The sequence below is a fragment of the Aquila chrysaetos genome, chromosome 12 (assembly GCF_900496995.4).
Source record: "Aquila chrysaetos chrysaetos chromosome 12, bAquChr1.4, whole genome shotgun sequence".
NCBI classification, from domain to species: domain Eukaryota; kingdom Metazoa; phylum Chordata; class Aves; order Accipitriformes; family Accipitridae; genus Aquila; species Aquila chrysaetos.
Window position 1 is genome coordinate 41304375 of NC_044015.1, and position 14171 is coordinate 41318545.

The 14171-nt window shown below is 49.6% G+C and overlaps 1 protein-coding gene across 22 annotated transcripts in view; it reads left to right on the forward strand.

Moving 5' to 3' along the window:
- Nucleotides 1-14171, forward strand: part of SGIP1 (SH3GL interacting endocytic adaptor 1) — a 64643-nt gene that overhangs the window by 14563 nt on the left and 35909 nt on the right. For 16 of the 22 annotated variants that reach the window (XM_030032534.1, XM_030032525.1, XM_041127781.1 and 13 more), the window contains exons 3-6: nucleotides 8389-8452; nucleotides 11009-11033; nucleotides 12447-12524; nucleotides 13719-13775. In XM_030032534.1, the coding sequence (XP_029888394.1) occupies nucleotides 8389-8452; nucleotides 11009-11033; nucleotides 12447-12524; nucleotides 13719-13775 (224 nt within the window). The remainder of the gene's footprint in view (nucleotides 1-8388; nucleotides 8453-11008; nucleotides 11034-12446; nucleotides 12525-13718; nucleotides 13776-14171) is intronic. The other 6 variants (XM_030032529.1, XM_030032538.1, XM_041127783.1 and 3 more) reach the window with 1 other exon arrangement.

Consider the following 14171-nt stretch of genomic DNA (forward strand, 5'->3'; position numbering starts at 1 on the left):
TCTTCTTCACGTCTAGCAGCTGCAATAAGATGTGTATTTTTAGAAAGGTGTTGAACGTTAATTCAAAATCTCCTTAGGCAGAGTTCACTGCAACCTGTTCAGAGACTTAATTACCCTCACGGTGGAAAATGTGACTGTATTTCTGAGTCAGCCACGGGATCCTGTGTTACCTCTGCCCATTGGAGTGGAGATCCCTTCGTGGCCACATTTCCATTCCCAACAGAATACTCGGACCCCAACGCAGCTGCTCCTGATGTGGTTTTTGGTGCTGTGCCGAACAGACGAAGCTCCTGCAGGTGCCCATCTCTGGCTCTTCCAGCCTTTTGGCTGCCCCGTTGCTCTCCCATCAGCCGTGTGCCAGCTCTGGGGTGGCTCCAGAAGCGTTGGGTGCTGGGGCTGGGTGCAGAAGCCGAGCAGGACCAAGCCCAGGTGTGATGCCACCTCTCTGCTCCCCTTTGGTATGTCCTTGCTTGATGGTGGGGCTTGGTTTTAGTACAAAACTTTTTTTTTCTCCTCCAATGGTGACCAAGAGCATCATCACTGGACCCCCTGGTGAAAGGTGATGTACCACATCTCAAAATAGCATTATTTACAAGACTCAACAGCCTGGGACCTTGAACCAGGAGCAACCACTCCTACTGTAGGAGAAAATGATCCCAGAGCAGTAACTTGCCATGTTCTATGTTATTCGGACTTATTTGCAATCTTGGTTTAGGCTCTCAAACACTGTTAGTCCTTCAGTGTCTTCCAACTGAAATTTCTGATAAGGACCAAACTTCTCAGCGTTTATTTTTATTTAAAAAAAAACAACCCCAAACAACAAAAACCAAACCCACAACCATTGTTGCTCACTTTTGTTTTCAAGTATCTCCTTTCCTGAAAGCCACAGGCAAGATGCCAACAATGTTCTGCTCTGGCAGAGAGTGACAGAAGTGGCAGTGAGGCTGCCATCCCTTTTTCTTTTTTTTTCTTTTTTTTTTTTTTCTTTTCTAACAGGAAGAAACTGTTGTAAGCATGTGGAAGATTGTGATATGTGTCTGTGGGACTTTGCTAACCAGATAAGAATTTTTTTCAGTACCTTGGAAAACCAATAGGGTAAAGTAAGGACCTTTTAATGGCTGGCTAGCTCATTATCAAAGATGGCTTTGTTAGCCCCCCCATGGCAAAGCTAAATGTAGTGGTTTAGTGACAGTTTGCACTGGAAACTATTGGTTTACTGGGATGAAATATTAAGTACAGCAAGGTCACGCGACTGCTGGGCAGAGCTGCATGTGCATACAGCATTGCGTGTCTTCAGAGGGGGCTTCAATTGTTTGTTTTAAAAATTACTTTTTATGTATTTTGAGGTAGCAAAGTAAGCAAGCTCCTGCAGGTGACTCCTCCAGCCCTTTGGAAGGGGTTTTCCAGCAAACTTTCAGAAAAATAATTTCCTGACTGGTTAAAACATAGACTTTGCTTGTGCGGGGAGAGTACTAAGCCCACTCCTTACCCTGGGGAGCAGGTGGTTTCTGGACCCCCACCAGCCAAATATCAATCAAAATTATCATCACCAAAAATCTTCAATTCTAGGTAAACCTTCTCACTTGAAACCAAGGCTTGTGCACCGGTCAAATGTCCATCACACTGGGGATTTTGGTTCTTGCTGGTAAGCACAGCTGTCCCCCTTGGCCCCATCTCCAAGGGTCCGGTGGTGGTCCCTTCCCTGAGCAGAGGGCAGTGGTTTCCATCGGGTTTTGAGACAAAAACTACTGTACCTGGTGCTGTTAAAGCCCAGGGGCTGTTCCTGTTCCCTGAGCCGCTGCCATGGCACCTTCCTCCTTCATCGGAGCTTCGTCCAAGTGTGGATGCGCGGTGGTTGTAGTTGGTTTGAAGGAAAATACTCTGATCTGGCCTCAGGACAGATTCCTCTTGGGAAAGAAGTTCTGGGTTATTTTGTATTTTTTTTTGATACAAGAGGAGCTGAGCTGTAAGAAATGCTTTGAAATGTGTTGTTTGGGTTTCTTTTTTTTTTTTTTTTTTTTTTAGTTAAATTGGTAATAGTATCTTCCTTGTGTTTTTCCTGGGAGCTGTGGTCCTGGAGGATGTCCCTGTGCTGTGAGGGATGTGATATCTTGGCCAGTGGAGCAAAGCGCTTGAGCAGGATGGTCCCAGCAGGAGAGGCTGGCGGAGAGCGGGGAACCACAGTGTTTGCTGGGGACAGGGAGCTGCAGAGTGTGTTGTCGGAAAGTGTAGAATAGTGTAATGTTTTTCCTGTTAGGGAAAGGAAACCTTGAGAATTGAGGGGAAAAATGAACAACTACTCAACTTGAAATAGAGAGGGGTTTTAAAGTTCTTTCCTCAAGGGGATAAGAAGGGTAATTTATTGACTGGGAAGACAGACATTTGGTAAAAAGACCTGGCATGCACTATTTATGTCACTTTGCACAGAGGATGGGAGGCTAATGCCAGAAATAAATACCCTCAACAAGGGGGAAAACAGAGATTGGCCACAGCAGACCAAATGCAAAACTATTTGCGATACCAGGAGCCTGGTGAAGCCCGTAGCCTTGCCTGAGCTGGAGACCGGTGTGAGGTTGGGAAATACAAGTGCTGCTGGTTAAAAAGTGAATCTTTACTAAAACTTAGTCTGCTGCGGCAGCTGAGATATGCACCATTTTAAATTGGGAAAGAAACCGGGTAACAGTGGAGGCAATGGGATACTAATGGCCCGTGGTGATGGGTTTGGGGCTGGAGCCTGGTGCCTGCGGTGACCCGGCGGCAGGCGGGGGGAAGAGCAGCAGAAGACCTTGTCTGGTGAAGAACTCCTCTTGTAACCCCTGGCCGTGGTCTGCAGGGCCACGCTGCTGCAGAATGAGCCCCTTAAGGCTGCCGACATAAACGGTGCCATCGCTGCCCGACCGCCGCTTGCTGATGGTCCATCCTCTCTTCTCTGGAGTAACGTCTGCGATTAGACTTGTAAATGAAGGCGGTTAAAATATTAATGACTGTATCAAGGTAGTGTGTGGAGGGGTTGGTTCCCTGCCGCATTATTAAGCCTGGTGAAAGGCTGGTAATGAGCTTTAACGTAAAGGTTGGTTTAGGTAAAGCATTTTAAAAGTTATGAAGATGTATACTAATTTAATTACATATAAAGTGGACAAAAGCAAACATAACATGGACTGAAGCAGCGTGGTTATTAAGACTTGACTTCTGCTACCGAGGATGAAGTAGTCAAGGATCCCTGGGTTTGCAATGGACAAAACGTGCCCATTTGCATGTAAAATATGGCAGCAAAATATGGGCCCATGGTAGGTGTGGGTTGCTGCTGTGTCAAGGCAGGGAAAACTTCTGGGCTGACTTGCAGAGAGTGCTTGAGACACTGCTGTTTGGGTTATTTATTTGGGGCTTGATGTGGTTACACCCTCACTTCTTAAATTTACCATTTGACCTTTTCCTCTGGATATGACTCGGAGGATTTCAGTAGTTTTGTCTTGCCCTTGGTTTTGTCTTGCTGAGCAAAGGGAGGATTGTTATTTCTTTAGTGAAGCAAGCCAAAACCAAATACGAAGTCCTTTGGCTATGAAACAACAGCAGGTTTCCATGTCTTTTGTGAGGCCCATCCTCCTGAGCGAGTAGCTCTTACTCCAGGGACCCCCCTCGATATTCAAGGGTCCAGAAGCAGCAGCTGCTCCCACCGCCTGGGGACGGAGGGCGAGGGACCGGGTTTGGGAGAACAGGGTTATCTTTCTTCTAGAGGTATTAAGTGTTTGGTGTAGCAAATAAGGCGTTGGTAGTTCTTAAGAGTAAAATAGGGAAAGCTTCATAGTGTTAAATACTAATTCCTGTCCTCAGATGCCAATTCTTAGGTATACCAGGAAAAAAAAAAAGGGTAATAAAAGGTGAATAACGCCTCCTGATTCAGAGAGCTATTTGTGTTTGAAATGAGATCCCTGGCACACAGCAGTTAGTTCAGCCTTGGCTGGTGGCTACTCTCAGTCTTTGAGTAAGAGCATTTGAAAATGTTTGGCTGGCTTGATGAGGACTAATTGTGACATGTGAAGTTGCTGTACCTTGGAGGGGCTGGTGGCTTTCCCTGTGTTTGGCCTCTGCGGGCAAGGCTGGTTTTGTGGCCGTTGACGTGGTTTTAGGCACTCTTGCTGCTGCACAGGTAATAGCACCCGAATGGCTCTGGGCTGTCGTTGCATGAGGCTCATTGAGGAAAACCCGCTGGAGGAGGCAGCACAGATGTCAAATATGTCCCTCCGCTAACATTTTAGTCTAATGTCCCCTCCAGAAGAAGGACGTCACGCTGGTCTTTGAGCAGGACGTGCGGGTGCGGTATTTGGTTGCTGGTGTTTTCTCCAGCTCGTGCAGGTGATGGTCTGATGTGGTGGTGGCTCTTACTGGTGCTGCTGTGCCCCTTCGAAGAGCATCAACTAAACCGCTGCTGAGGGTAATATATGGCCTTTCCTGCTTGGAGACCTCTGCTTTAGCCACCTAATAACTGTGCAGAATGAAATCAGCTGTTAATCTTTAAAACAGGGGTGAGGAATGTAGGAGCTGCCAGTGGGAAGGCAGAGTTCGTGCCTGCCCCCCTCCTCCGGTGCTGTGAAACCGGCAGGAAAGCTCGAGCTTTGTTCTGACCTCTATCCAACGCAAAGCGCAGTTTTAAGCTGAGATTAAAACAGAGACCTGCTGCCTGCCCCACAGCGCTGGGCAGCCTGCAGAGGTGGGTCCTCCCTTGTATTTTGGATGTGACAAAAGGGAAGAGGCTTTGGGAACGTGGGGAGGGACTTCTATAACTCTTAATGTTGTATACTTGAGTGCGTTAACATTTCTGCTGTGAGAATTATTAGGATTCTTGTCAGGTAGTCAGTCCCCAGGGCGAATGGATGGAGAGAGGGCTAGGAAGGCTACAGCTGCAGGGATTTAAATCCTCCTCCTCTGATGCTGACGTTAGCTGGGTACCACATCACATCCATCTTTATCGCTCTGGTACTTTCAGTGGCCTGGGACACCTCTGGTAGCCCTGTAGCTGATGGGATTTCGGTGGCTGAAGGCTGTAGCACTGCTAGGCAGAGTTAGTAGGGGTCAGAGGAGACGTGTTCCAGTGTGCCCTGTATGACCTGTGCGGCGAGGTGGGGTGCCTCAGGGTTTTAGGAAACCCTTCCCAGGCTCAGCAGCAGGCAGGCATCCAGCCCCAGCCAGAGTCCTGCAAGGGGACGGGTCTGGTAGGGCGAGGAGAAGGTGGGTGTCTTGCCCAGTTGCCCCTAGAGGTGCTGGGTGGAGAGTGGGGACAGCTGAAGGAGTGGGCTGTGTCTTCGGGTGACACATAGACCCTTTCGTGCTGGTGTCACCCAGCACGGCCATCGCAGGGCGATGCGGCTCTCTGGGTCTTCCCGCTGGAGAGCGGTTTGGATCCGGCACCCGGTGCTCCTTGATGGAGAAGGGTGGGATTTGGTCTCCATGCTAGGTGCTGCTTTAGAGAGCATCACCCGAGGGGTGATTTCGGCTCCTCCCTGCTCTGAGCCATCCCTTGATGCCCCACATGGCTATGCTCTATTTTCTTATTTCATGCTGTCTTTCTGCCGCTTCACTGCCTCTTCTCTGCTTTCTCTCCCACTTACCATCACCTTTTCTCTTCCAGCAGTAAATCTGTCTTGTTCTGTGGTGTTCCCCTGAACCCGTAGTGTTTCCATGTAGCGTCTTATTATTATTTTTTATAACGATGACTCTTGCCAGAACAAGTTTTATGGTGCTTCAGTTCCTAAAGCCAACTGAAATGAGACTTGAGGACTGGAGCATGCAGTGCCCTTCCATGCCCAACCCTCAGCTCCGTCCCTGCACCATCAGACGGGGTATTTTTAACAGCTCCCTGACCGCATCAAGGGAGACATGAGCTCCTCTGGGCTGCAGCCCAGCAGAGCCGTCCTGGAAAATCACCGCGTTGTCCCCCGTGGAACCGCGGACTTCTCTGGTGTCACCGTCAGGGGACAGGCGGTGGGCTTCGGCAGGGGACCCGCTCCCACCGACTCTTGACAACCGTCTCTGAAGGAGGCTTTCATTTTTGTTCTGCCTTTCCTAAATATCCCTTTTTCCCTTCAATCATTACCATTTCAAGCAGATGGTGGGCCTATTATATAACTGAGCAGAAGGCTTCGTTACAAAATTTAGCCAAATCGGGCTCTTCTTCAGATAAGACTAAACAACTCCTCATTTCTGGGGTTTTTGGCCCTCCCTGTTCTACTTTGAGTTTGGAGGATGAAGTTATTCTAGGGGGTGAGATTAATGGAAACCTTCCTCAGTTATTAATAACTTGCTTGAGTCGTGAAGAAATTGTAGGGAAGCTGAAAGGCACGATGTAGAAAAAGCAAGCTGTCCACGCAAGGTTGCAGGATGAGCCCACGGGGTTCAGCATCGCTCCCAGCTGCTTGTGCTGCCCTCAGCTGCTGGGGGCCTATGGATCCCATAGGCTGGGGGTGTATGGGATCCCATAAGGGATTCCTTCATCCCTGACCATGTAATGGTTGCATTGGGTGGAGGAGGGAAGTGCACTGGGTGTGATTTTTTTTTTTTTTTTTTTCCCCTCTTTCTTCCCAGGAGTAGTCCCTTTGTTTCCAGTTTCAGAAGGAAAATGTCCAACCCAAGGGTCCATGAGCAGCACCAGGGAGAGCTGCTGGAGCCTCTCCTGGTCCTACCGTGGCTGGCTTGGTCCTAGTGTTGGCCTAAAAAAAACACCCGGCCATGGGGTATTGAGAGCCTGAAGCACCCCCCTGCATTCTGATAATATTTAAATTAGCGTTTTTGATGTGCTGCAGAAAGCTAGCATTTGTGTGCTTGTTGCATGCTTCAGTCAATGCCCAGGAGAGTAGGACGTTCCTGGGAAAACGGAAAATAATTTCAATTCAAGGGCATGTTCAAAGCAGGAGGCAGACCAAAGAAATCCAGTCTCCCCCAAAAGCATCAATCAAATGAACTGTGCTGGAGCAGACAGCTTGTAGGATGAGTGCTCCTGCGCTTCTGCGGTGTCGAGCCAACTTCAGGTGAGCTACAGGAGATTTGGCTCTTTTGGGACATCGCTCGAGGTAGAAGCTTGAGGGTGTTTGTTGAATCCTAGATTTCTTTTTAAGAAAGCATGTTTTATCACAAGTATAGCTGTGTGATTCTGGTACAGTGCACGTTGCTCGAGCTGTATCCCGGTCGTGGCAGCCCCGGTTTGTGCCGCCGAGCCTTTGTCGGCACCTTCCAAAGGCGTTGCGCTCCGCATCGGGGAGAGGAAGGCTTGCAGCGGTGGGGCTGCGCGGGCAGGCGTGTGGCTAACGGGACTCCTAATGAGTATGCTGTCACTTCTGCACGCTTGATACGGTCATTTGCTGTAGGCCAGCTCGTTGCATCGGTGTGAGCCGTTGCATTTGCCTCTCCAGGTTGTTGCTGCATCCTTGCAGCAGTGTCCAACCCACAGTGCTTCACGTTTGGGTAATTTCCAGACCAAAGCAAAACGCCTAGGAGCTCCAAAAGGAAGAGGCCAGCAATAGCCGTTCTAGACTCAAGGGCCATGGTTTACATTGGCTGCTTCAGCCACCAGGATCTCTAAATTACACCGTGACCTAAATTAACTGGTATTGTGTGGCTGGCAGCGATTGCGTGACAAGTGTGTCCGGCAGTGTCCAATGTGAGAGCAGCTTCTAGCTCCAGCCGGGTCTCAGCGGTCGGGCTGGATGGCCACCACCAGCAGAAAATCATCTGCATGAAAACCAGCCAGCCAGGTGAAACGTGGTGGTTTAAAATGTTCCAAATCCCTTCCTTGGTGTGCTTGCTGCAAGCAGTTATTAAAAAATCTCTCTCCTGGATAGCTCTTAGTCTGGAGAAGGAGAAACTCACAGAAACCCACTCTCTTCCATCTGTTTTTAAAAGTGATGTGGCGGTGGTCACTGCCCCAGTAGGCTCCGTGGCTTCTGGGGCACCCTGCTTCCCATCCAGCTCCAGCATCATTGGCACCAGACATCACTTTAAGCACTCTGCAGATCAAGAATCAGTGCAGAAGATAACCAGTTTCATGGTTTAGACTGGGTTTTTTACACCAAAGAAGGGTTTTCCCACCGTGCATTAGTACCCACATGGAGCACGGCAAAGGAGTGTATAATTAAGACGGTAAGCTTAGAAATATTAACTGTGAAATATGTAGTCACGCATGCTGAGATCAAGTTAATAAGTGTTAAGTGAACAAATAAAAGGCATAAGTAAATATACACACCACCTCCAAAGTCCTGCTGGCAGTTTCTTGGGTTTGGGTCTTTCTTTAACTTCTTTATGAATTACAGCTGACAAGGGAATAAGGAAACTTTTGGAGGATTTATTTGAAGTGTAAGATTAATATTACATTCTTATTTATATTCCTTCTATCCCCAGGATTGAAAAAACGTACAAGGAAGGCCTTTGGTATACGCAAGAAAGAAAAGGATACTGATTCCACGTAAGTCAATGATATATAAACCACATTAATATATAATGATACTGGGGAGAAGTTGATGCCGATGTGCCAGGACAGGAAGGAAGTCAGTGTATCATGGGCATTTGTCATCCTTGGATCAAGTCTTGTAATAACAAATACATTTAAGCTGTTTCCCCTTGTACATCCAGCGGCCAACAAATAAGGTATTTTCTCAGTGGTGCTGCAGAGATAATAAAGCCAGTTCTCCACGTGTTTGCAATTTATGGTGACAGCGGTGATCAGAAGAAAATTACTCCTCTGAGAGTTTCAGCAGATTAATCTCTGCCCAAACTACTGATTTGCCCGTCTGCTGAGATCTTTTTAGATGCAAATTCAATTTAAACAGATGCCTGTGCAGGCAGCGAGGCCGTTGGTGGAGCGAAGAGCTGGGTGGTTGGGGCAGGCTCGGGACGGCGAGGGCTCACGGGGCGCGCGCTCCTTCGGCTTTGCTGGGAGAGATGATTTTGCTTCCTGGGAAAACATCTGGCGCGGGGTTCTTGCCACATCTGGCGCGGAATGCTGTGTATGGGTGCAGAAAGTCTGTGGGGTGCTGACCCCAGCGTGGGGAGGGCTCTCGGCTCTCACTGATGTGGCTTTGGGGGGGGGGGGGGGGGGGTATGTCCCAAAGCAGGATGGCAAAGGAGTCCGTGCAGCCCGTCTTCTGGGGACGGAGAGGGGGGAAAGGCAGCGGGGAGCCCCGCTCCCACACCTGCAGCATCGTCCAGGCCTTTCCAGAAGTACTTCATGTCTGGAACAGCAGAAACCCTATGGGGTTTTTTCTCTCTTTTTTTTTTTTTTTTTAATTTCTTTCCCTGAGCTATTTGTATCTCAGCAGCATTTGGTGAGGCTCCCCATGCGAAGGGACAGCCGCTGCAGCTCTGCAGGTCCGGCCGTGCTCCCAGGGCCATGGAGAACCTGGCTGCACCGGCACCTGCGGGGCTTTGTCTGCTGCGAAAGGGGGCCCAAAAATATGGGGGGATGTGGAGCACATCCCAAAAGAGCTGTGCAGCACCGAGCTGTTGTCCTGCTGGAGAAGGGGGCTCCCCACTGGGAATGGCGGCTGTCCATCCACTAGCCAGGAGCTCCTGCTCCAGCCGTGTACGGCTTCATTTATAATTTATCAGAAGGACGGGCAGGAAACAGACTGTTTTGCATCTCCCTCTTCTGCTCACGGAAAATCAATGGAGCCAGGTCTAGGTCCTGGTTTTAGCCGGCACTGTGATTTCCACGTTTGCTTGCAGCAGCCTGCTCTTCCTAGAGGCTGGGGAAGCTGGTGGCCCGCGGAGATAACGAATCCTGGGGCGTTCGTGATAGTAACGAGCTCGTAGAAAGGCCACTGCGGAGCAGACGCTGCAATTAGCGAGCAGCGGTGATTAGCGCATCGTGGGGTCGCGTGGCGGTCATCGCCCCAAATGCCTTCGAGCGCTCTCTAAATCCCCCGCGGGCAGCCGGCGAGGGGCGGTGGGCTCAGACGGACCCTCTGGTCACCCCCCCCGCCACGGCCGGGCCACCGCAGCCCCGCGACCTGGGGGTGGGCACCGCAGTGCGGGGGTCTCCGGAGGTTCTGCCTGGGTTTTGGGGAGATGCGGGATGCGCTGGAGGTGTAGCGCGGTGGCGAAGGACCTGCCGTTCCTGGCCGGGATATGAGCGGGAGGTGACATTCCCTATGCCGGGGCTCGTGTGGCACGGTGGGAAATACTGCTTTGGAAGAATTTCGGAGATATTTGTGCGAAGAGATTACACGTGAGATGAGAGAGAGGGGAGGCAGACACGTATGAATTGGAGAAGTTCGATGAAAAGTGTTTTTTATTCTCCGTTAAACCAGAGCCGGACGGGCAGCAGCTCCCTGCGGGGTTTCTGGGATGCCCTGAGTCAGACGTTAATTGGTGGCAAATCTCTGGCAATGCATAAAACTTGGGGGTGTGTGGGAGGCGGAGGAGCCTGTCTGGTTTTCATAAACATATTTGTCTTTTCACTAAATAACTTGGCATCCCTAGACAGTGTTTAAATACGGCTGCTGAGCCTGCCACGCCGTTTGCTGTGACCGAGGTCCAAATCCCATAAGCAGTCGGGGATTAGGATCCCTGAGGAGTCTCATCAATTTTCAAATCCGTTCAAAAAAGAATTGACTGTGCTTCTGGCAGAAGAAAAAAAATCTCTAAATTACTCTATACGTAACTTTTACTGTCTTCCGCAAGAGGATGTGCACCCAGGGTAGGGCCGTGACCACGGGATGGGTGCGTGGATGCAAGGAGGAGCCTGCCCGGCTCCTCAGCCGGGAGACCGTGATCATCGGCAGGAACACTTTATTTACTAATAAATATAAAATTTGTCATCTGACAAAATGAGAGCAATGGTACAGGGACCCTTATGTGGGTTTCATGAGGAGCACATGGCAGGTAATTCAGATTTGCTGACAATTTCATAGTGAAACCCGTTGCTGCTGTGGATTCGTTAAGAAAACCGTTTCCACAAGTTAATCGGGCGGCGGTGTGGTTTGGGAGCTAACGTGGCTGCCTTCCTTTCTGTTCTTTGCAGAGGGTCGCCAGACAGGGACGGCATCGTAAGTATTGCACGGACCCCAGCCCCGCTTTCCTCTCCCGCCGCGGCCCCTTAGATGCTAATTCCTCCATCAGCTGCCATCAGCGTTTTGTGAACCGTCTCTTCCTTGCTGTTTAATATAGAAAATAAATTTCAGTAAGAAGCTATCTGTTTAAAATAATGACATATTCCAGGTTTTCTACAAAATTAACATAAAGAAAATAACAATAGAGAAACACCTGATGAGTGCCGTGGGCAGAGGGACCAGGTGTCCTGCTAAAACCCCATCCTCATTTCCACTCCTGCTAATTGGCTTGGGTCAGATTTGCTGTACAATGAATTAAGGGAAAATTGCCAGAAGGGCTGTTTCCAGTATCTATTTTTATTTTCTATATTAAACTGAAGATAAGGAGATATTTGTTTTTGAATTATTGCTGCTTTTATTGGTGGTGTTAGATAGAAATGCCCCTGCTAGATCTGGGTGGTAGACGGACCACATCTCCTTTAGCCATTCGATATCAACTTTGCAAATAAGTGTGTTGGGTTCAGACTGGGACTGTGCCGGTCATTATTTCTTGAGCAAATTCAGATGTTAGAAGCTTACCTTAAAATAAAAATGAGACCCCCTCGGGAGGCTTGGCAGGGAGAGCGGTGCTGGGGTGTCTTTTACAAAGCCGTACAAAAATTGGGGTGCCAAATTGCTCTTTTAGAGAGATCACTTTTTTTTCCCCACATCTGACCCAAGATCCTTGGCTTTGGGCTCTCGCCCTGTGTTCGTAAGCCACTCGTTAAGAAATAGTGTTTAAAAAAAAAAAAAAAGAGCCTGCAGCTCAGGTAGCACTTTAACCAAGGCTCTATTCAGCAGTAATAAATAAATAAAATGCAAGGAGCATCCCAGAGCTGTTCCCTCCACCGGCAGAAGTGCTGTGGGCAGCCTTTTCTTGCCAGGCATGGGTGCAGGACCCTTGGGTGAGCTCGGCTGCCCTCTCAATCGGGCTCCTATTCTTGATTTTTCCACGTGGCTTGCAGTTTAAGCTTGGCACAGGGCAGGACAGGGTCTCCAGTGCTCCAGCAAGCTGAAGGATGCAGAAATGCAGTTTTTGGGGGGTATAATTAAGCCACTGAACGTATTGGAGGCAGGGGAATTGGAGGATGGAGACATATAGTATAACTCTTCTTCCTACAACATGTTTTCACCATGTTTGCAGCCACTGGTGTGGCCAAGAGGCAAATCCTCTGACTGCTGAATAGACCCCCCCAGTAAAAACCATGCTTACTCTTAATGGAGCCACAGCTGAGCCCTCCTTTTCTTATAAAACTGTGCAGTGTGTTTGCTAATTCCTTGTAACTTATTTTTGTGTGTTTAAAAAAAGAACAAAACAACCAACCACTGGATACTTTAACCCTTTTTCTGCCAAACCCCAATCCCTTCCAGCTGCCCAGCCCTCATCCCAATGAGCCACCTTGCAATAGCAAACCCGAGAGTGTGCGTGAAGGAGGAAAAAAAAATTCGGTAAGGAAAACAGTTTACAGCTACGAAAGGGTTGTTAAAAACAGTGAGTAGTTTTTGTTTTGAAATCCAGAATATAGGAAAATACCATTTAGGTTCAGTCAGGTGGATGTGTATGAGTTGAATAGAAATGGGGTTAAATACAAATGGACTGGGGGAAAAGCAGAAGCCCCACATAACTGCATCCAGAGTGTTGTGGGGTTTTTTTGGTTTTTCAGGGTTTTTTTCCCACCCTTGTACCTCTAATGAGGCTGCTCTGTTCTTGGGCAGCATCGTGAGGAGCGTTGGGTGAAACGGGGAGGGCGAGGGTGCTGGTGGCCTGATCCAGCCCCCATGCTCCTGCTGCCCCAGGACGGGGCGTTAGACCCTTGGCAGGGGTGCTGGGGTGGGGGATGCTAGCTCCGGCAGCTGAAGGGAAGCAGATTATCTAATTTAGGTGCCCAAAACTGAGAACCCAGCCTAACTTCAGTCCCCGAGCTGGCCTTGCAGCACCGCTCGCTGGCCGCGGTGGCCAGCGGGAGCTTTGGGTGTTTTTTGGATGCCTAGAGCAGACCAGCAAAGGGTGCCGCGGGCGATGGATGCCCAAAGCCTCCTTCCAAACCAGCCCCCCCGCCTCAGTCCGAAGCAGCAATAACCTGTGTGTGTGTTTGTCGGTGTGTCGTGTCGTGCACTAACACCGCATCCCGGCTGGGTTACCCCAGACACCTCTCGCCGCGGGGTGAAGCAACGACACCCGGCTTGCTCTGCGGGCGGTTTGGGTACTGAATAATAGAAACTAAATTCTCCTTTCGGCGTGTTCTGGGGAAGGTGTTTATCTCCTGATAAATAGCGGTGCTACCTGTGCTCGGTGGGCATCGAGTGGAGCACCCCGGCACGCGGAGAAGTGGCCGTTTCATTTCTTCTCCGTAAGAAATGTTGTACATTCAGCTAAGGAATGTTCAAAAAAAAAAACAACAAAAAAAAAAAAAAAAACCCCAACCTTTTTAGCTCTCTGGTGTGGAAGACCTTCCAGAAATGGGAAGCGCTGTTGTGTATCGCCGCTGTGCACGTGCAGAGCGGCTCGCCGTAGTGCCTGCGCAGGCAGCTCCAGCAATACTCAGTGGCATCCCAGCCACGTCAACGCACGCGTATCAGGTATGCTGTGTTCTTGTTGCCTTAATTTAAAACTTGGAAATTTTGTTTTCCGATGTGTTGCAGAAGAAAACGAATGGAGCCCCGAATGGATTTTATGCGGAGATCGACTGGGACAGATACGTAAGTGTCCCAAGGAGCCTCCCCTCCATCCCGCACCCGTGCAGCACATGATGCCTCTTGGTTTTCTGGGTCGCCGTGGCTGTTTTGGGCGATGTCCGGGTGTTGGCTGTGTCCAGATGCATATTTTGTATCCGCATGTCAAACTACCCAGAAACCGGGCGGCTCCGGCGAGCGCTGCCCAGGTCTGCGGGACGTTGCAGGTACCCAGAGAAGACGCTGGGTTGCAACCAAGCATTGCAAAAAAAACTTTCTACAAAAACTGAACCTTGTGAGATTTCACCTGTGAAAATTGGGCACTGCAAAAATCGATCCGCAGTGAGGCTGGGTGCTCAGCCCCTGCTGAATGCCCCAGCGGGTGCCGTGCCAGAGCACGGGTGCTGTTTGCTCCCCGGGGGC